The sequence below is a fragment of the Corvus hawaiiensis genome, chromosome 6 (assembly GCF_020740725.1).
Source record: "Corvus hawaiiensis isolate bCorHaw1 chromosome 6, bCorHaw1.pri.cur, whole genome shotgun sequence".
NCBI lineage: Eukaryota > Metazoa > Chordata > Aves > Passeriformes > Corvidae > Corvus > Corvus hawaiiensis.
Genome location: NC_063218.1, coordinates 12,624,613 through 12,646,991, shown reverse-complemented (window position 1 = coordinate 12,646,991; position 22,379 = coordinate 12,624,613). Strand labels below are relative to the sequence as shown.

General features: G+C 40.1%; 3 protein-coding genes across 9 annotated transcripts in view; 1 reads left to right on the top strand and 2 right to left on the bottom strand.

Annotated features, from left to right (window-relative positions):
* Positions 1-143, bottom strand: part of SETD3 (SET domain containing 3, actin histidine methyltransferase) — a 62,143-nt gene extending 62,000 nt beyond the window's left edge. The window contains exon 1 of the mRNA XM_048307590.1: positions 46-143. The gene's annotated coding sequence lies outside the window, so the exon portion shown is untranslated. The remainder of the gene's footprint in view (positions 1-45) is intronic.
* Positions 144-548: 405 nt separating this feature from the next.
* On the top strand, positions 549-19,134 carry CCNK (cyclin K). 7 transcript variants are annotated; one of them, XM_048307598.1, is made up of 12 exons: positions 549-640; positions 2,415-2,681; positions 3,660-3,741; positions 4,333-4,464; positions 5,257-5,362; positions 5,508-5,565; positions 7,386-7,555; positions 8,473-8,756; positions 11,722-11,755; positions 12,822-12,896; positions 15,002-15,630; positions 18,526-19,134. In XM_048307598.1, the coding sequence occupies exons 2-11, from the start codon at positions 2,485-2,487 to the stop codon at positions 15,622-15,624; spliced, it is 1,761 nt and encodes a 586-aa protein (XP_048163555.1). In that variant the 5' UTR covers positions 549-640; positions 2,415-2,484; the 3' UTR covers positions 15,625-15,630; positions 18,526-19,134. The 7 variants fall into 7 exon arrangements, with proteins under 7 accessions (XP_048163555.1, XP_048163549.1, XP_048163550.1 ...); XM_048307593.1 differs by lacking the exon at positions 18,526-19,134 and adding an exon at positions 1,278-1,382 and having other exon boundaries at positions 552-640; positions 15,002-16,326; XM_048307594.1 differs by lacking the exons at positions 549-640; positions 18,526-19,134 and adding exons at positions 758-857; positions 1,278-1,382 and having other exon boundaries at positions 15,002-16,326.
* CCDC85C (coiled-coil domain containing 85C) overlaps positions 16,421-22,379 on the bottom strand; it is a 112,111-nt gene continuing 106,152 nt past the window's right edge. Inside the window, exons 5-6 of the mRNA XM_048307599.1 lie at positions 21,811-21,909; positions 16,421-20,210 (exon numbers count right to left, since the gene is read on the bottom strand). Of these exons, the coding sequence (XP_048163556.1) occupies positions 20,121-20,210; positions 21,811-21,909 (189 nt within the window). The 3' untranslated portion in view covers positions 16,421-20,120. The remainder of the gene's footprint in view (positions 20,211-21,810; positions 21,910-22,379) is intronic.

Sequence of the window (22,379 nt, the reverse complement as noted above, 5' to 3'; positions counted from 1 at the left end):
AGGGGGCTGAGGCAGGGGAGGGGGCCCGGGCAGGCCCCGCCTTACCTCCCGCCAGCGGCCGCTCCTGCCTCGCCCGAGGGAGCGGCGCACCCGAGCCCGTGCCGGACGCCACTGCCCGCGGTGGGGAGGCGGCGGCTCCGCCCGGCCCCGCCCTCTCTGCGCCCCCCGCCGCCATTGGCCGAGCTGCCGCCCGCCGGAAGGCCCCGCCCCTCCCGCGCGCGTGGCGGCCAATCCCCAATGACCACCCGCTCGCCTTCGCGGCCGGCCTCGGAGCAGGGCACGGCAGCGCTCCCGTTGGCTGTCATTCAGCCCCTGCTGGCCCCTTCAGGCTTCTATTGGCGTCCGAGGCTTGCAATCTTCTCTCTCGGCGTTTCGATTGGTCCGCTCGCAGGGCACGGCTGCGCGTCGCCCGCCTGCCTGGGCTCGGCAGCCTCTGACGGAGCGGGGACTGGGCTGGGGGCGGGGGAGCGCCGCTTCTCATTGGCGGGAGCCTCGGTCCTCGCGCGCTGCGCCTTTCCGACGTGATGACGCAGCGCGCGGCCTGGCCTGGCTCCCAAGATGGCGGCGCACAGGGCACGGAGGCCGCGCTGTCGCTGAGACGCCCCGCGCTCCGGTGCGGCTCCCGCTCCCCGCGAGCCCTGTGAGTGCGCGGAGCCCGCCCGGGCCCCCCGCCGGCGACAGCCGCCGTCTGGGGAAGGGGGGAAGGGAGCGGGGAGGCCGGGAGCGAGCGCCTCCCCGGGCACCGGCAGCCCCGTCTACGGCGGGCAGGCGGGCGGGTCTGAGAGGAGTTGAGCATCCCCGGCCGGGTTGGGGCTGCAGGGGCGGAGCTGCGGTCGCGGTCGACGGGTTCGTCTCAGGTAAGGTGTAAAAAAGCCGGGATCGAGCTCTGGAACTCTCCGCCGGATTACTGGGTGCGTAAAAAGGCAGGGAAAACTTTCGTTGTTATTTCCGGGCGTTGCGGTCTGGATTGGGACGTTTGAGATGGTTCATTTAGGATATTTGCGGGTGATGATTTTCGTTCCTGGTTCCGTATTCGGAAATGCTTTCGCTCCTTTATAGAAGCAGATCTCGTCGCTTCAGGCGCTTTTAGTGTTAATTAGTTTTTAAGCTACTTAGAAGTTAGGAAGCAAAATAGCTTGTAAGGAAGAAGAATCATAACAGTTATAAAAAATAGCACGTTTCTAGTAAATACGAAGGGAATGTGTGGTCGTGGCTTGGCGCGCTTTTTTTGATTCTGGAAATAGTTTTTAGTAGCCGTTTACTTTTTTTTGTGACAGAGTTTAGATCTGTCTGACCGATACCACGAGTTCTGAAGGTGATTCCAAAACCACCGTGAGGCAAAGACAGTTTCCTTTATTCTGAAAAAGAGAAGCTTTTTGAAGGTGAGCGAGGTGCTGACTGTTTTTCTGGCTGTTTTCCTGGCCGTTCACGTGATCTTCCTTCCGTTTTCGGAAGGGAAACGTCTCGAAAAGTAATAGCCAAATTTAAGTGTTTTAAGTTTTGGGTCTTGCTGTGACTGGCTTGCTTAGAGCGAATATATTGCAGCATATCAATCACTGTTTGTTATGCAAACCTCTGCAGGTGACTGCAGTAATCTGTGCATGGTATCTGTAGTTAGTTGAATTACAGTAAGGGTAGTTTTGTGCCTGAAAAATAAAGGCAGTGAGTCTTCATTCTTTAAGTTGAGGCATGGCTGAGCATCTGTCGTGATTCAAACACCAGAAAGGTGCCTGCAGAGCTTTGTGATTTGCATCGATGTACAGAAAGTGCTGGTAAACACAGGCAAGTAGGAGATTCTTGGAGTGTATTCAATTGCCTTGTTTTGGGTATGATTTTAGATGCTACCTTACTTTACAAGCTCACATCGGTTGACTTAATCTTGGTATGTGAAAGAACACTGCTTTTGTTACATTTTTTCTTTAAGTAGTACAAGTACGGATCACTTTACAAAGCTTCTGCCAAGTGGTTGCTGCTCGGGTATCCGAAGAGCAGGCAGGTATTTAAGTGGCCATTTAGGCTCATCTCACCAATGGCTTTCCTAGTTACCAATAGTCAGCTAATCCCCCTAATTTTTCAAATCTTTCTGCAGCCATCTCTGAATTGTTTTTTCCTACTTTTATGGACAAAGTAGATGGAAGTTGTTCTACTAAGAAAGAGCAGATATTGTTGGAGTTGTATTCTTGAAGTTTTATTACTAAACAGGTAATAGCAAGGATAACAGGTGGCTTTTTCTTTGATTGTATTTGCAATATATGGGGAGGATAAAGGAAAATTCTTTATTACTTGTCTTTGAGCATAGGAAAAAGTTCTTTCCAACAGGCCAGGCTAAACACTATTCCTCTTTACTCCTCTTTGAGCAGGAACTAGAGGGGGGCAGTTCTCTATTTTTAAATTCCTTTTGCCTTTTCTTCAAGGTCCTGAAGTGACTCTCTGAAGACTTCGTATTTGAAAATTTAAAAAGCAAGGACAATTCTGTTTTAATAAATGAAGGAGAATAAAGAAAATTCCAGCCCTTCTGTAAACTTGGCAAACCTGGACCATACAAAGCCATGCTGGTACTGGGATAAGAAAGATTTGGCACATACACCGTCACAGCTTGAAGGGCTTGATCCAGCTACAGAGGCACGATACCGCAGGGAAGGGGCCAGATTCATATTCGATGTGGGAACACGTTTAGGGCTGTATCCTTTAAACTCCTGTTGGTTTGAAATGTCTTTATGAATAGTGAGTTTTCAAAATAAAATGTACAAGAAATGTCACGTGCTCAGCTGTTCAAATGTTTCTTAGTCATTAATCAAAACTACTTTGTGTTTACATGCCTTTGGATGTAATGTGTTTTTACACAGTTCTATCCATTCATTGGATTAACAAGGTTCCAATTCGGTGATAGGGAGCTAAGATGATACAAACTTTCCAATTAAGAGTAACTCCTGTGAGTTATGAAACTCAGTGTTTCGCTATATGACTTCTCAAATTTTGAATTTTTCCCTCAGTTTTCTAGATTGTGCCTTTGAGGCTTTCAACCTCTGCCCTCCCCAGTCTTGGTCTTTGGTGGCTGTTTTTTTGTTTCATTGGTTTGGGATTTACAACTGTCCCATTCTTCCATAGACAGCCACTTAAATTTTCTGTTTCCTATATTCCTGTGCTTCCTTTAATCTCCTTAGGTCTTTTTTTAATAAAGCATGGTGAAGCCAAAATTTTTACTTTTCTTAAAGTGAAGAGTAGGGAGCATGTTCAGATTTTATTTGCATTTGTAGGTGTGAATAGTACCTTTCCTCCACACCAGCACTTGAATGTGAAGTGATAATTGTTCTGTTCCTTCGTGTCCCTACTGCTGATTTTGACCTTCTCTGAAGCAGGTATGGTGCAACACAGGGATGACCTTACGTGCATCTTTCTGTAAATACGATCAGGACTTTGCACACTTACAACAAATGCTTTAGGTATCATCTGCATCTGGGCCTGATCATAGTATTTACACAGCTTTAAGGGCTTTTGTGGCTTTTTTTTTCTGAAGCTCCTGCTTTACTTGCAGTGTTTTTTAACTGGTCACTGAACAGCCAATGACTTGAGGAACTTGATAAAGCAGAATCCGTAGTGCATGTTTGGTTTTAAATGTGTTTTATATGCTGCTTGAAAGTCCTTAATCTGCACCACAGACATTATGACACTCTAGCAACCGGAATAATTTATTTCCATCGGTTTTATATGTTTCATTCCTTCAAACAGTTCCCAAGATATGTAAGTATTTAGAATATTGATGACTTAATTTAATGATTGCACTGGGCATGGACTATTTAGAATGGTGATTAGTCACTTGGGTACTACTGTTGTTCACTACGGAAAGATGGAAAATTAGCCTTTTGTCTTTTAATTATTACAGCTTAAAATTCATTATTCTTGCGTGTTTACACATTTATGTTTATGCTTGGAAATATATTGACATTGCAGTTCTATCTTGCTGATACTGTTTTTTAGAAAGAGTAGCAGCTGTAGTGCTGGCACTTCTGTATTAGCTAAAAGGAAAAAAGAAGTGTAATACAGTCTTAAAACTGCTTGACAGACAACATTGAACCAGGACAAATTGTGCTTTGGGTTTCTGGCCTTGACACAAAGTTGTATAAAATGGACAGTCCTCCAAAATCTGGATTTTTCCTCTGAGAAAATAAAAGTTTAACACTGTATTAAAATTAGAAATTAATATGTTCATTAAGTAATTCCTGGGAGACTTCTACCAAACTGTTAATGGAAACTGACAGTGTTTTTATAATGCTACACTGTATTGCATATCTACATGCAGACCATTTTTTGAAAGTACTTTGTTTTTTTTAGGTGACAGGAGCCTGCTGTCTCTTCCTAGCAGGAAAGGTTGAAGAAACACCTAAGAAATGTAAAGATATAATTAAAACAGCTCGTAGCTTGCTAAATGATGTACAGTTTGGGCAATTTGGAGATGACCCAAAGGTAAAAATATTCATGCTGAAATTGATTTCATCCTGTTGTACTGTAGTAAAGTGACATACATTCAATAGAGCATTGACTGATTTTCAGTTGCTCTAAATTAAATTAGATGTTCAGCATGCATCTATGGCTCTTTCAGGTAATGTGATAGGTAGCTATGAAAGTAATTCTTCCTAATAAAAGTAGCTTTGGGAGCTTACCGGAGCAATAGTTTTTATAAAAAGTTTGCATTTTATCTTGTGTAAATTCTGATATTATTTTGCAAATTAAAGTAAATTTTAGTAATTTCAGCCAGAGCAAGAAATGTTACCAAGACATAAATCATCTGAATGGGATTTTAGGAAGTAATTAATAGTAAATCTTAAATAAGAGAACTAAGTATCAAAAGTATTGAGAAGTTTCTTGTTTACAGTATTGGCTTAGTAAAAGTAGCTTCTCTTAAAATTTCCTTATTTTAAATAGCAGAAGGACCTGAAACTTCTGAGAGAAACATGGTAGAACTTGTATTTTTGTTGTGATTTTGTATATCTGGCATTTTCATGCAGTGTCTGGTTCAGTTCATTCCTCTGTGGACAAAAAGGGATTTTAAATGCCACATCCCCTGTCCTCAGCAAAATAAATATGAAGAAAAGGTAACTGAGTTTAAAATAGTGTTACAAGTTGGAGAGATTTCTGTTCCCCTTGGAGACAAACATGGCTGCCTGGAAGTGCTATGTAGTCATGCTCTATACTAGCATAAAATATTTTTGAGTGAAAGAAGGAATAATACTGTGGTTGCTTTATAACTCTCTATAGGAAGAAGTGATGGTGCTTGAAAGAATCTTACTACAAACAATAAAGTTTGATTTGCAAGTAGAACATCCATACCAATTTCTTCTCAAGTATGCCAAACAACTCAAAGGTAAAATATTGCAGAGTGAGCAAGTAATGCCTGTTATTGATTTCCAGAAGTTAATATATATTATCAGTGCAGGAATATTCTATTTCCAACTGTTTGTCCCTCCTAATTTTATGTCTTTTTGGTTTTTTTTCTGATTGTTTTTCAGGAGACAAAAATAAAATTCAAAAACTGGTTCAAATGGCATGGACATTTGTCAATGACAGGTAAGATACACCTAGGAAACATTTTGAAAGTGAAATAGTTACTGTTGCTTACTTTGTTCTGGGGTTGGATATTTCTTTGGCAAATTTTTGATTTTTTTTTTTCCCCTGCTTGTTACATGTTTTCTTGGTTGTGTTCCTCAGTTTTTCTGTCCATCATTACCATGATAGTTCCATTGAGCATGGAATCTGGATTGGGTATGGAAGTAGATCAGTAAGACCTCTCCAATGTTGTGGTACTGATAGTGCTGCACTAAAAAGAAAGTTACTGTTTGAAAGGACCAAACCAAATTCTAGATCTCCAGGATACAAGCTGGCTTCTTGCCAAATCTGTGATATGTGGCTCATTCTGAAAAAAAAAAGTCATTTCTTAATTTCATCGCGTTCATCAATGTATTTTTAATGTGATATTTTGGTAATAGTGAAGTAGCCATTAAATTCACTGAGGAATATAGTTTTTAGCACTAGATTTACAACTTCTTGAGTAACGAACTTGTAAGAATCACATCAATTAACAGGAGTGTGTGTAGAAGGATTTCTCATGTGGTATTGAAAATCTCAATCAAATCAACTTGACACACTTTAGCCTTCTTCAGGAGGATTCTACAGAGCTGGGCACCTTAATTCACTGAGGACTTAAATATTACTTTCTATTTCCATAGCAAACCCTTAAGAAAATGTGTAAGTGGCCTGACTGTCCAGAAGTTGTGAATACATTGCTTTCAGTCATGCCTACAGCAGTAGAACATCATAAAAAAGGAGGTGCATTTTTAATCACATGCCTGATTTGAATTAGTCCTGTGTGGGTTCAGATTCTGTAGATACCACCTAAACTCTCCAAATTAATTTGAGCAAAATTAATGTGGATCTCAAGAGATGTTTACTTCAGCTGCTGTCAGTCTTGCAGGTAGAACAAAATTATGGCATGACCGTCGCTGTTAAGTTTGTTAAACTACTGTAATTTATCCATCAAAGTTTGGACACTATTGTACTTGAAATTAGATAGCATTTAGTATTTTAAAAAACCTAACGCTTAAAATGCACTTCAGGAAAACACTTGTATGAAGTTGGAGAGTTTGTTTTAAATCATGCGTAATAGTTATCTCTGTTCTGAAGAGGCTGTATTGTGCTTCCTTAATAAGCACCATATTAGAAATTTACTTTTTTTTTTTAGGATCCTGGCAAAATAATTCTGTACTTTGCACTGCAGGCCTTTAGAATAGGGCATTCTGTTCTTATACAGCCACAGTGAATTCACGGAAATTCAGCTGGCTGGCTGGATCTAACATTCTGTAAGCAGATTATTGTTACAGAATCTGTGGAGAAAACAGAGAAAAATATTTCATAATTTAAAATTGATATCAGGAAATAGTAACTTTAAGTATGACAGAAAGTTAATGTCAATAATACCTATAATATCAATTATTTTAGCATCAGCTTTAACAAAGGCTGTTCAAGAGATAACCTTTTATATCTTGATCTAAAACTTGTCTTGTGCTTGACAAGTTGCTTTACAAGTTCATGTTGGCTGCTCTGTGGGGCTTTCAGGGTTTTTTTTAGTATTTGTTTACATTTTACTGACAAACATTGGGAAGCTCTAAAATCTGATTTGGGACCTTATTTCATGACAGTGGTAGTCCAGAAATAGTTTAGTTTTGTAAATTCTTTTGTTTAACAAGGCTCTTAATTAAAATTGCCGGAGAAGTTAGAAGTGTGGTGGGATTTTATGCCCTGTTAATTACAGCTGCTGTACATTAAAGTGCTCTTGGACAATCAGGTAATCCCCAGGGTTGTGTTTTGTTTTGGTTTATTTCCTATTGCAGCCTCTGCACTACACTGTCCCTGCAGTGGGAGCCTGAGATCATAGCTGTTGCAGTTATGTACTTAGCAGGCCGTTTGTGTAAGTTTGAAATACAGGAATGGACATCAAAACCAATGTACAGACGATGGTGGGAGCAGTTTGTTCAAGATGTTCCTGTTGATGTTTTGGAAGGTATGAAAACGGTTTACCACAAAATTTCTTTTAATTGTGTGGCCTAGGTTATAAGTAAATGCATATAGCTTTCTATCTAGGTTTTAGTCAAAATAATCTTGTGTCAAATACGTAACTCAGGTCGTATGTGCTATCCCTTAATCAGGTGTTAAATTGAACTGGCTTATCTTAGAGGCATATTTAATCATCATGATTAGTCTTTTGTTCAATGTTTGCTTTACAACTTGTTTAGTTTATAACACATCTAATTAGCCTGAATTGTCATGGTGTGTTTTCTATTTTTTTAATGATTACCCTACTCCTCATTTTAAATAAGTGGTTCTACAAACGCAGGAACTAATGGAGCCCAATTTCTAGTAGTTTTCCCATTAATAATTGATCTTTTTGACCAAATTATGCTAGGATAGAGGGGTTTTTGTGATGTACCATGAATGATGGACAGATTACAGGGGACCTTTAGCTCCTAATGTGTTGGAAGAAGAATTTAGTACTAGTCTTTTACTTAGTTCCTAAAACTTCTTTGACTGGCTTAACTCAACATGTATGTTTTAACATATAATCGTCTTCTACTTGCTTTCTTGCTGTTTTACTGTCCTGTGATCGTGGTTACCTGGCTCTCCAGGCACACAGTAATGACATACAGTGTGTTATTACCAAGACACTGTGCTCTTCTTCTGAAAGGTGTGCATATGCATGTACATATTGCTCAGCATAGGCAGAAGAAACTCAGAAGTGCAAGCATAAGTTGAAAATTAGTCTGTTTTTAAAAAGTTATTTAGGTCACTATAATGGTGAGTGATATTTGCAATGAATTTTTCCAAAGTTGATGTTCAGTAAAAATCAGATAAGTGTGTTAAATATACACTTGTACATTGTATGGTTATAATACTTCAGATTTTCCTTTCTTTGTCATTAAGATATCTGTCATCAGATCCTGGATCTATACTCACAGGGAAAACAGCAAATGCCTCATCATACTCCTCATCAGTTGCAGCAGCCACCATCTCTTCAGTCTACACCCCAGGCACCTACGGTACAGCAGTCACAGCAATCCCAGAGTTCAGAGCAATCCCAGACACAGCAGCAAAAAGAGTCGCAATCGTCAGCACAACAACAGCAGCAGCAGCAGCAAACACAAGCACAGCAATCTAAAAAGCCCTCTCCCCAGTCAAGTCCTCCTAGACAGATTAAAAGACCAGCAGTAAGTTGAACTTTAACTTGCAATTTATTTTCAGGCTGATCTGATTTAAAGGCCACAATGTGCAGCAGACTTGTGTTTGCTTTAAGAATGAGCCTTGTAATTAATTTTATGTAGTAGATTTGGTTATGTGGCAACTTTGTTGATGCAGAAGAGCCTTTACAGTTCTGGCATATGACATTCTTACTCCACTTGAGCCAAAAGCCATGGAGAGGCTTTTAAGTCAACATGAGCTGTTCATGCTCTCAGTATTCGTGGTTCTGTGCTGTCAATAAATATGTTATGAATGCTTGCTCATTCACGTGAAGGATCTACTTTACTACTGATTTTGCCCCATCCCATATATTAATGAAGTACCTTGTGGAAAAAAATGATGCTTTTGCTTGACTGGTATCTGTTGATCGTGAATGGTCACCTCTGGCCAAGCCATCAGTGAAACTTACCTTTTCTTGAAATTAGTTTGAGGTCCATCACCTAATAATCAAGAAAATAAATAGTACAGATACACTGTAGGCAGCCACAACAAATAAAAAGCAAAGGGTGACTCAAAGGAGTTTTGTAGGAATACAGCACAAGCAGCATGAAATTGAGAAAAGTAAATGTGGTGATCTGAAATTGTTCCTTTTCTAAAAAGCAGTCTGGGAGAACAAGATGTGTGGTGTTTGAAAGATTTACTTGGTGCTTCTAAAATGTTCTGGAGTTAGATGTACCATAAACCTTACTTAAGATCTTTCCTGCTTCTATAAATAGGGCTTTGCATGACTTCTCCTTTGGTTTGTGCAGAACAGAAATACACTTTGTTCCTGGAGGCCAGATTTTCAATTTACATGAACTCTTATAACTCCATTACCTTCTACTGAGCCAAGATGCTTTCAAGCAGCTGAGGCATTGGCCCATGACTTACAGACCCATACCAGATGTCTAAAGCATCTGCACATCCTCTGCATCTCTAGTTGTGAAGAGCACTTGAATTTTCAGTTGATTTCACTAAAAATATACTGGTGAATCATTAGATGTAAGTAGTATTTTCAGTTGGATTAAACTAGAAATTGTTAGGGGGAACAATTTCATTGCTCACAGGAACAGCAGTAAAGGAACAGTTCCATTGTGTTGATTCAGCTGAAAGTATTAAATACCCATCAGTGTGCCAATAAATAATGTTGATTATTTATTATTATTTATTATGACCCGTGGGTGTTCTGGCTAGGGCAAACTACAGTGCAGTAGAATGACCAAATAAATGTTCGTCTCTATTTTAGCAGCTGCCATTCTTAGAGAATTGTTACTGCTTGATTCTTTTTTTTCTTTAGCATAAATGCAGTTTTAATTGATGTTTGTTTTTTCTGTCATGAGTTATTTTGCTCCAGTTTCTTGTTCTGTTGTAATGATGTACCTTGTTGTTGTTTTTTGGACATTGTTCCATATTAACAAGTGCATAATAACTGAATTGCTTGTCACCTGAAGTAATCAACTGACTTCACAAAATGAGTGATTTTTGGAAAAGATCCAACATGTAGTTATTTGCTTCTGTTTGAAAGTGCAGGGAGAATTGATGCAGTTTTACAGGCATGGAATGTAGTGCTAGAAAGTCAAGAAAAGACCACCCAAGTAAAATGAAGGCAGCAGATGAGTCCGTGAGGCACAAAGAAAGAGTGTGTGTGTTTGAAATGGGAAGATAAAGATTGTCCTTAAAAATCAGGAAAGCAGTTGGAAGGTGTCTGGAAAATTGAAATGACTGTCAAAGGAATATAAGAATGAGGTTGCCTCAAGCAGGCAGAAATTACACAGCAAAATTTTTGAGACTATCCATCAGAATTAAGGAAAAGTTATTGTTCAAGTTGGATTGAACTGTGTGTCCATTCTTGCTGTGGAAAGTGAAGGAAACAGAGGAACATTTTGTGAAGGTAAAGCCGCTGGAGATAAAACAGTCCCTTAAAACCTTTTCACTGAAAAGACAGAGGAGCTATGTACTGTACCCCTCTAACCTTCATCATTCATTTTAAATATAGTTGTACTTAAATTTCAGTTAAATTCTCTGCTTTTCTCAGAAACCATCGAATAGTCATCTCAGTGGGACTGTGTAATCTGGGAAGATTTTTCTTATTCCCTTATCTGTGATTATTTAAAAGGACTACAACAAAACAACAACCAACAAAACAAGAAAAAACCCAGCCAAAAACTTGTGACTGGAAGGATGATGTGAGGGTTTGTGGGCTTTGTTCAGTGTGCATACATTTTTTTTCTGGCGTAACATTTAGATTTTATACAATGCTTTCCATCTGAAGGCTTCTGAAATGTTTTATGCTGTGCAACACTTTCACTGCCCTCCTGTCCTGGTAAATAAAGCATAAGAGCCTGAAGGGATTTTGGCAAAGGTTGAGTGACAGGTCAAAGAAGAATCAGGAACAGAGGCCAAGCCTCTTGTTTCAGCTCAGTGAGCAGTGTACTGGACCATGACATATGAGCAGTGGATGATAAATACATTAAATGAGATGTAATACTCAACAGTGGGAACAGCAGGAAATGCTGCATATAAAATACCTGCTATTTTTCCAGTCTTTTCATTCTGCCAGTTAAGCTGGGCTTTCCCAGTGTGATTTGACTTTGTTCAGTGTTTGTCTTGCATTTGTTGTTAAGAGACTGTAGAAGTATTTAGGTTGGAAAAGAGCTTTAAGATCATCATCTCCAACCGTTAATGCAGCACAGTCAAGTCCACCACTAAACCATGTCCCCAACTGCCACATCTACACATCTTTTGAATACCTGCAGGGATGGTGATTGAACCACTTCCACGGGCAGCCTGTTCCAATGCCTGACCACTCTTTCCGTGAAGAAATTTTACCTGATACCCAATCTAAACCTCCCTTGGCACAAGTTGAGGCCATTTCTTCTTGTCCTGTCGCTACCTGGGAGAAGAGACTGACTGCAGTGGTCTTACTTTTATCTTCTTTTTCTTTTTTTCAAACAGGCTGTATCTCCAAAAGAAGAAACAAAGGCAGCAGGTAAATATTAATATTCTATTCACGATGCTTCTATTTTACTGCTTAAACCAGAATAAGTAAGTTGCTGACGTGCACTTTGTTTGCTTACAGGCTTGGCAGCTCTAAAACTATTTTGATTGTGATAATGCACCTTAAAGATACACTATAACTGTTTTTACAATGTTCCTAACTGCAAAACTTGAAAAAAATTGAGTATAACTGTGCCCAAAGAGTCCCTTAATAGAGTCTGTTCAGTAGAAGTCTTGCTAAACTAGTCATCTCTCAGTGTATAACTCCATGCATCATTTGGGAGTAGTTCCTCAGCCAGCTGTGAGGCCTTGAAGTGACTGAAGGTACCATGTCATTAAATAGCTGCACTAACAGTAAGCATGTTGGTGTTTGTAATTTGTAATCAGCAGTGTTTGTAATTGGTTGTTGGCATGGCTTCCACTAAAAGCCATTTTGTGTCAATACATAGTGTATCTTAAGAAATGCAGGCTCACTGCAGTGACCGTATCTGGTTCTTTTGTTTGTATGGGGGTTTTTCTTCATTTTGCTGTTTTGGAACAAAGTAGTTCAGGATAGCTAGGATGTACTTCCTAAGGAAGTCTGGCACTTCTTCCCCTGTAGCTCTGCAGATGTATTCCAGTGAGCTGTCTCTTCTCCCTCCTCTCTCCTGTCCAGCTGCTATTTTGTTTGGTTTCTGACACACATTTCCCTAGCAGAGCATAGGTCAGCTTCTTTTGAGAGCTGTTTCAACTAATTACAAGTTTTGGGCTAGAAAACATATACTTGCTCATCTTCACTTACATACTGTTACTGGGACAGTTTGTCTCTAGTTACAAAATCACTTGAACTTGTAGGCATACGTCCTTTTGGAAGACTTGGATGTGATACTTGATGCCACTTTATTTATACAAAGGTGTTGATTTTAGTTTTCTTTATTAAACATACCTAGTAAATAGGATTTCCATGGTACTTTGGCATAGTGTAATGTGAGGTGATAATCATTTGCATGAGACCAGAGTTGGAATTTGGAAAATATTGCAGAGCAATAACCAATCACAAACTGACAAATGTTTTTTAGAACCACCGCCACCATCTAAAATTCCTAAAATTGAAACTTCACATCCACCAATACCTCCTGCACATCCACCTCCAGGTAAGCTTTTATTTTCTTAAACACATTTATTTTTGTTAACTTACTTGCTTTTCATTCAGGCGGTAGTAATGGTGTGGGGGCAGGGGTTTGTTGCCTTGATTAATCAGCTTGGCAGGTAAAAATAAAAGGTTGATAAGCTCTAGAGGGAATTTCATCATAGTAGCACAGGCTTTCCAGACAGAAGTAAAAACTTAGGATGGAAACAAGACTATACTAGGTGGATAAAGGCAAAACAAAGTTGCAACTGTTAAAGGTCTAAAAGACTAAAACTAATTGTTAATAGCAGGCTAAAAGGGACTTCATGATCTCAAAAGGGTGGTAAATGCCATATTAGATTACTAGAGCAGCTTTCAGCTGTCCTGTAGAAGTTGTATCTCTAGTACAGGAATTCTGCAGGTGTGCAACTTCCAAACAGTAAGGGGGATGCTTTCATTGCTGTACCTCAAAAGAGGACTTTTTTTTCTGCCAGAGAACATTAATACTGCACACATGCCTTACGTTTGCAAAATACACTGTACTGTTGTAAAAATGTGCTTCCCAGCGCCTTGGTGCATTAGCTGTCCTTCCAGTGACCCTTAAATATGACATAAATATTTCACAGACCATGGTCCATAATGTAACTGTAAGATGACAGCTTCTAACAGGGAACTAGGAGAGAGAAAAGCAATGCCCTGAAATATAGTAGGACAGTTTTTCTCATTTGTTAAAATCTAATTAAGAACGAAGTTTTTCTAAATACCATGCTCATTATTCCTTCAGTTGTTAGATCTTGAATGCACATCTTGCATCCAGAATGGTTCTGAAAATGAACAAATGAGGAAGTTACTGCCTGCTACAATTTTGGAGCTAGAAGTCACTGAAATCATGGGTACCACAGCCAGCATGCACACCTTGTGTGATTTAATTATGTGGCTTTCCTAGGGCACAGTTTCACTGTTAAAATCCTGCTTAGGCAGGTAATGGATTTATTTCCCCTGTTACCTGAAATTTTCCTTTGGAGTTTGTTTATATAAGGATGTAATTGTATAAGCACTGCAACCTTATCAAAATAAATAGCAGCTCTGTGGAAAAACCAGGTGAAAACAGCATGCATATTGACCAAGTGACCCAGGAGGAGGATTTATCTCAAAGTCTGTTTAACAGTGGCAGTGTAGTATGCCACTAGAAAAGACTGCCCTGTATGAGCTTTCTCTTACTTAACTTAGGAGCTTTTCTTTCTTAACAATGTTTTAGATGCTTATATATACAAGCAAGATGAATGTCAAGATGTCTTTTTTGTTGGTTGTTTTAATAATCTCTCTGACCATACAGAGAGGTTGCTATTAAGATTAGTCATCATAGTGGTATTACTTACTTCATAATGTCTGCATTAAGAGGGAAAAAAAACCTATTCTTATTTAAAGAGAAGACAGCTTAAAGCATGTTCTTTCCAGAAGTGGCTAGGTATAATTCTGTAAAATGCTGACCTTTTTATGAACTTCTCCAGAGTGTCAGGTACTGAGTTCACTGAAATTAATCAGTGGGACAAAGCTGATCATATTTCATGCCCTTCTTCCTTACCTTCCGGTTTTCTTCTTTTCTTTCTTTGGTAAACAGGTTTAGAACTGAGTGTTAAAGACTTGAGACTTTGGCCTGTGTTCTCAAATAATATTTCCCAATCTGGGAGGCAGGTAAAGTGCAGAGGGTAATCCCAGGACACCTTCTGGATTACCAAAGAGGTAGAAATGAGGCCTGGACTAAAGAAGATGGAAGCACTGATCTAAAGATTTTTGGTATCATGAATCTCATGACTTTAAATCCACTAGTTCTGACTCCATCCATTCAGTCTATTAATTCTGCTGATTGTACAACAATATTTAAATTATAAAGAAATAGTAATAGGAAAGATGACTTTAAGAATGGGAAAAGCTGACCTTGAAGCTTTGGTAGGCAGCTTAGTCAGTTTTTAGTGACCTGAGGAGGTCTGACTGGATCCCATATGGCATTCAGAGACTTAAGAGAATTGAGTTGTCTTTTGCTAATTTAACTGGAAGAAAAATACGAAGTATTCAGAAGCTGTTCTTGCCACTATCCTTCAAAAAAATAAACAAAATTTTCTTTTCCAGAGCGCAAGCCTCCTTTGACAACGGCAGTTTCAATGGGAGAGCCAGAGCAATCTACTACTGTGGACTCAGTAGATATGCCAAAGGTCCAGATTCCTCCCCCTGCTCATCCTGCCCCAGTACATCAACCTCCACCTCTGCCACACCGTCCCCCGCCCCCACCCCCCACCAGTTATATTACAGGGATGTCTACTACAAATTCTTACATGTCAGGGGAGGGTTATCAAAGTCTCCAGTCGATGATGAAAACAGAAGGACCAACATACGGAGCTTTACCACCGGCCTATGGACCACCAGCTCATCTACCATATCATCCTCATGTCTACCCTCCCAACCCTCCACCACCAGTTCCACCTCCACCCCCTGCTTCTTTCCCCCCACCCAATATTCCACCTCCTACTCCTGGATATCCTCCTCCACCTACATACAACCCTAATTTCCCACCTCCAAGACTGCCTCCAACTCATGCAGTACCACCTCATCCACCTCCAGGGCTGGGAATGCCACCAGCTAGTTATCCCCCTCCTACTGTTCCCCCAGGTGGACAGCCACCTGTACCACCTCCAATTCCACCACCTGGTATGCCACCTGTAGCAGGACTTGGACGTGCTACATGGATGAGATAGCATGAGGTAATTTGCACGATATACCTTTCTGTTGACTAGGCAGGAGTAGACAGCCAAAACCTACATTGTAAAGATGAAGAGGAGGGCAATCTGTATAATTTAGATGAAGAAATGAGATTAAATGAAAATTTAGCTGATCTGTTTGCAGTATGGTTTATGGTGAGTTATATAGGCTTCTAGATTTTAATCAGCTTTGCAGTATCTATTCTAACTTTATACATTTGACTTAAGTTTAAATTGTCTTGACTTATTCCAGCACTGGATTACTTTGTACTAGCAAAACCAGCCATATTGGCTCAATTATATCAGTAAGAAGAAAATTTCCTTCTAGAAATCAGTGCCTATTTTTGAGTATCAAAATAGCCAGATACTATGATATTTGATCTATAATAAGAAACTTCATTTTTAATAGTAAGTAAAACAACACGATGTCAAGCATAAAAGCTGCTTTATTTAAGAGAGATTCTGAATGCTAGCTGACTGGAATAATTTTGAGGTGTTTGCCTTGCTGATAGTTTTGGTTTGGAATGTACTGGTATCTTAAAATATTGTATGTTTACACCTATTTGCAAATTCCTGTACATAATATATATATTTTCTAAGTGTGAAAGTCTGAATGTAACAGCCTACTGTGGTGTACATCATAGTTATAAATGGGACTACTTTGTTCACTCTACCCAAATAAAATTGATTCTGAATTTAGTGGATTTCCAGGTTTTTCATATTAGTTCAGAGTTCATAACTATAGTTACTCCAAGATACTTACTCCAAGATAGTTCAGCAGTGGTCTCCCAAATCTTATTCATCAGTTTATTTAAAAAGAATGTATTTTATTTTATCAGCTAGAAGTATACACTATCACAATCAATCTCTTACTTCATTTTTACTAAAATATTTCAAATTAATGTTTTACACACATTATCAAAAAAAACTGTACTATTACTTTCCTTCCCCAAAAAAGCCAGAGTGGTTCAATAATAGGTAAAAACGCGTGCTAAGGTCTAAAGAATTTTGCTATATACACAACAGCAGGTGCTAACTTTTCCAGTTCTTTGTAAATCATATACAGAAAATATAGCAGGGCTGTAAGATCACAGGTTTAACAGAAATCAAACTTTAAACTGATTTCTAAAGCAGCACAAATAGACTTTCCCCACATTATGAAAAATATACAATTTTATCACTTTACAGTCATGCACTTTGAAAAAGATCAGTAGTACTCTTCCCCCCCAGTTTCTAGAAAGATAAAAGGTCACTTTAACACTGATTTCATTTAATATCTAATATTTGGATAAAAATGTGCCATTCTCAAACAAGGTTGTGCTCAGCAGTCTTTATCAAGGTGCAAAGAGCCAACTGAAGCTGCTTACACAGCAGCATTTCAGGAGCTGTTAGGGAAATGCTGCTTACTCCAGTCACTCCAACAAAAGCCAAGGATGTGATTTTACTTTCCTTAAGCAAGCAAAGTCCATTTGTAAACAGTAGATGCTTTCTTTGCCAGAGGATTGCAGAACCCAGGGCTTCAATCTTGAGGAAATTATCTTGGGCTATTGCCCCAAATATATTAACTTAATGGCCACTATTTCAAGGGATGCTCCCCTCCAACTTAATGTACAAAGCTCCTCAGGTAGTTTTCACTGAATACTGAGCGCATAGGTAAGTGAATTTAAATATGTGTATAAAACATCTTTTTAGACAGCTGAAAATTCAGCACCCAAGTCATCCTGTAAAGTCACTGAGCATCATTTTACCCCAGGAAGACATTTTATAGCTCAAATGGAGCTAAGTATGAAGAACAGCAAGCCTAAAAACCCCTGAACAGTAACACCCCAAGGTACAGCACTGTCATGTTCTTCTGCAAAATCAGTGATGCATGTCTTACATTGAAAATGATGCTGCCAAATAAAATTTTAAAAAGGGCAGTACCCTACGAGTATGAAGGTTGTTCAGCTGAACTGCTGCCTACCCTGTAAACTGGCTCTTCAGGGTTTGCAGGGCTAATTTCAACTGCAGTTGCTTCCCTTGTAGGTGAGATGTGCAGGTGGAACAAAACAAGCTTTGCTTGAAGTCATTGAATAGATTTTGAGAGAGATTTGATAGCAGGGAATATTTGAATGGGAATCACATAGTGGTGAGACTAGTAATCTGATTAGTATAGCTCTTATCTTGATATCTAAGTTATCTTATCTTATCTTATCTAGAAGACCTGCTAATAGCCTCATATACCCCTTAAATAGTAAGCATGTCATGAACACAGTTAACTCTCTCCAAGTGCTGGGAACATTTGTGTTGCTTTAGTTAAAATTCACTGGCATAAATCAACTTTGTTCCAAATATACTTGAACTCTGCTTAATCCAGCAATCAGATGCCACCAAAGTTAAAACGGGCTAAGCAGATAGATTAAAGTAACCCTCTGTGTGACATTAAATGTTAAGGAATAATGATGCTCTGCTTTACATCACCTTTTCTGGTACAGAATCTCAAGGTATAAATTGTACAGAAGAAAGACAAGTAATCACCAATGGTGACTAGAAACTGGAGGTTAAAGAGCAAAGAGGAGGAAATCCAGAGTCCTCTAAAGATGCTGTATCTTAAAGGAGACAGTCAGACTCTAGAATGGATTTTTCCAGACTCCAAGGAATGGAAATACTATTAGACTGAGAGCTATCTAGCCCAGTGTTCACTGACTGAGCAGTAGTAAGAAACAATCTATTGGTGGGTGTGTGAGTGAGAGTATGCACTTGTGTTTTGGGGGTGGTTCTTGGTTGGTTATTTTTAAATAACCAACTCAACTGTTAAATTTACATTTCTGCAATGAATACTGAATGAATACTTACTTACTCCTAGTGGTTACGGTGTATTTTGGTTGTATTCCTTCTCTATTTTTTTACTGGTTACAGGTTTCGGCTCTGACACTGCAAATTCTTCAGCCAGGCAGCTATAGTTTATTGTACACCACGGGACCAATTACCTTTCATAAGTTGCCACATGGGCTCCTTGGTATTGTATCAGTGCTCTGTGTTAATACAATACCACAAGTCAAGAACTCAACTGGTAGAACAAACTAATTTAGAGGAAGAACCTGTCGAGCTAATACAGTTGTCTGTATCTGTGACTGATTCTTGCAGAGAACAAAAAGAAAGTAATGGTGTTTGAGGTCATTACATCCTCCAACTAATCACTAAAATCGATGCAACTTTTGAAGAGGAGGCTTTGAGCTTTTCACATGTCTGTCTTTAAAATTATTTTACACCAATGAGTTCTAATAATGAAGCCCCGCTTCCTTGGACTATTGGGAAAGAACATCTAATGAAATACAGGGACAGCTGCTGTGACAACTTGGAAAAGGAGGGAGTCAAATTCTTACAACTACACAGGCAGCTACTCCACAATAGCAAAATATAAGTCCCATTGTTTTATATACAACCATTTGAAGAAGGAAAAACCCACTTGTTTTGGTTCATTGACAAAAATAAAGCTTGAATAGCAGGAAGTAGTCTCACCCGACAGCCCGTGTTCATGGAGTATTTTATTCAGCTCTGCAAGGTTGTTGTTTGGTTACCTTACACAGGAACCAGTATAGGTGAGGGATCCAGCAAGAACATTTTAAAAACCCACCCAAATCTTCCTTATGTGAACGATGAGCTGCTCTTGAAGATCCTGTGAAAGCCATAAGCATTGTCAGGATAGCAGTTTCTGCTGAATTATTTCATAGTGAAAGCTTTACAGGAAAAGTGTTGCCGCATTTGTAGGGAATACTGGTGTGTGGCTAAGTGACTTCATTCACATCATGACTGCAGAAATCTTGTGTCATTTGATCATGAAAAATTGTTCATTAACACCTGATACAGAGTCTTGAACCTTTATGTACACTTGTGTGATGAGTACCACCATACAATGTAGGGCAGTAAAGTGTTTTTAGCTTGCCACTCAGTATTTTACACAGAGCCTTGTGAAAACAGTTTCATGTCATTCTTCAAAATAAGGACCTCCAAAAAGAGAGTTAGCAGCTCATGAATTTGGCAGGCAGTAAGCCAATGAATTGGAATTGTGTTTTCCTTGGCTGCCTGGAGCCACTAACCCAGCTATGAATCACTGACAAGCGGGTGGACAGGAGCAATACAAATGGTGACTTCTCCGCAGGTTAAGGGTTCTTCTTGTTCCTCTTAGAAATTCTCTTGAGTTAGTTAATTCTACAAACAGACCATTACAACAAAGCAGGTTTGAACTACAATACAAATTATGCAAGTCTGGCATTATTGGATGGTTACCCAGTGAACAGTAGTTCCAGAGCACCACAGCCTGGAAATCAGGCCTTTAGCTGCCATATTTACACTATTGTTACCAAAAAAAAAAAAAGTTGAAAAAAAAAAGAAAAAAGGAAACCCTGAAAAAACTCAACCCCAACTCCCAAAGAACAGGCAGCCAGAAACACTGAGTTCTGCCTCTTTAGTGTTCACAGAATCCATCACTTCCAGTCACCAGGACAGTGTTCCTACAAGGGCCCCTTGAACTGGTTTCCTGACAGATGTTGCCTGATGGAGGGTTTGGAGCTCGCAGCATCACCCAGCTTTCGCCAGACAACCTGTAAGAAAAAATAAAGGGTTGGGGGAGAGAAAGACAGGAATTTAAAAAAATCCAAACAACAAAGCCACTGAGGAATGGTAATATTTTTTTAATTGCAGTCTGAAAGACAAAACCAGCCCTTTCCTAGAGCTGGGCTGCAGTTCTCAGCAAGGACACTGGATGGCATCTGTGCACCAGTTTCCAAGGGAAAAAAACCATTGATGCATTTTTCTAATTAGTCTCTCTTGAAATTAGAACCGTTTTTGCCTGGGGTAATAGTATAAAACAAATACACTAGATTCAGAACTTAAGTTCAATGGTAGGTCAACCCTGCCATGCTTACAGGAAAGATGCTACCATGAACAGAAAAGATAATGAAAAAGATAATGATTAAAATTATATATACATTACTTTCTAAAAACATACATTTTATCACTCTAGGGCCACTATTTAAATAAAAAATAAACTGAAAAAAACTTTATAGCTGCCTTGAATCTACATGAAATTAATATTTAAAGAGAAAACAGCTGATGATAGACAAATAGAGATGAGTCAGTTTGGGAGGGTAAAGTTACAGTATTTTACCTTTCCCCCAGCATAGCTACAAGGGACTGGGACTTTGAGCAGACAAAATATCCTAAAAAGCAGGCCCTCGTTTACTCTGGTCTTGCCTTTGCTTATAGGGATCCAGCAATCAAAGTGAAGTGCTTCAGCCCTTGCCAAGGATGCTCACAGTGATTTAGCTCAGCAAGGTGCACTTGTGTTCTTTACGCCTTGTTTTTAGGGTTGAGGTGGGTTTCGGAATTTAAACAGAGCATTAGGCCTCTCTCAACTGCTGGAAGGCACTAAATGATGCCACCTGGGCTGTCCTCTTATGTGGGCTTCGAAAAAAGAAGGCTCACAAGCATCCTCCTCCCTGCTTTGGGCAATTGAACAGCACATCTCCAACTGCAGGTGACGGGCAGCTCGGGCTGTGTTCCAGCAGAAATCCCAAAGCTTGTTCAAAGCCAGAGCATGGCCAAGGTGCTTGGAGGCTGGAGGCAGTGCAATGACAGCAGACACGGCAGAGCAGAGGCTGGCTACGAGCACTCGCTGTACAGGATGTGGCCAGCTCAGTTAACACTGTGGTTGCCCAAAATGACAGCAGTGTTAATAGCACCTCACAGATCATGATGCTGTTCAATGACTCCAGACAAGATTCTCCCTCTGACATTACCATGTGGCTTAGGCTCAAACCCATTCAAGCTGTACAGCTTTAAAGATGGCAACCAATTGCTGCTTAGCCCAAACCAAGTCCTTAAGGGTACAGGTGGAGACAATTGCTAACAGGACTCTCCTAGACAGGGAGAGCCTCTTGCTCAGTCCAGCTAGTCCAGCTAGTCTGTTCAGCTAGACTAGCTACTCCACAGCCTGAAAGGCAGTGAAGTGGGAATTGTCAACTGAGCAAAGGCTGCTCTGTGCAGTGAACAAGGCACTTAGATTACCCAGAACAGTGGTCAGCACTCTTCCCTTGTGCCTGTGCACCTCACAAGGCTTACACACAGCAGATCCCTGCTCCCTCATACTTCTAAAAAAAGACCACAAAAGGAACCCCGAGAGTTGCTGGGAGGAGTTCTTACATTGCACATTTCACGAACAATTGCCTTCTCCTTTTCACTTAAGTCTTCTTCATAGTTGTCTTGCATTTGCCTGTCCAAATTTTCATGGACCTCAAGGACCTACAAAAAAAAACCAATATTACAAAACCATTATGATCCTCAAATAATTATTTGTGTCTCTAAAAAATTCATTAACAAGTATTTAAACTGGCAGGATTCACAAAGCCTCAAGACAAGCAGACAAGCATGACATCAAGCTGGGTACCTCTGTCCTCCCTGTTTCCCCAGCCATGTCCTGCCTCTGTCCCACCACCTGCATGGTGTGGCTGCTGCCACAGTCCTGGGGACCATTGGCAGCAAGTTGCTTGTGCCCACAAGTGCATCTCTTCCAGGAAGGCTGCTGATAGCCCTACCTTCCAGGCAGCACCCCAACAAGCATGATGTTGTGCCTCACCAATGTGCTGCCCACACCCCAAACCTCTAGAGCAGCTCAAGTGGGAGCCAGCCCTAGCCTGCCACATCCCACTGCCCTGGCCACCCCCACAGAGCTCCTTCAGGGAGGCAGTGCCCAGCTGTGGCCAGGTGGTCCC

Excerpts from the sequence above, each read along its gene's own strand:
- CCNK (XM_048307598.1), top strand. The coding sequence starts at position 2,485 with ATGAAGGAGAATAAAGAAAATTCCAGCCCTTCTGTAAACTTGGCAAAC. Across the intron at positions 8,757-11,721 it reads GACAGATTAAAAGACCAGCA|GCTGTATCTCCAAAAGAAGA; the intron begins GTAAGTTGAACT and ends TTTTTCAAACAG. Across the intron at positions 12,897-15,001 it reads TCCTGCACATCCACCTCCAG|AGCGCAAGCCTCCTTTGACA; the intron begins GTAAGCTTTTAT and ends TTTCTTTTCCAG.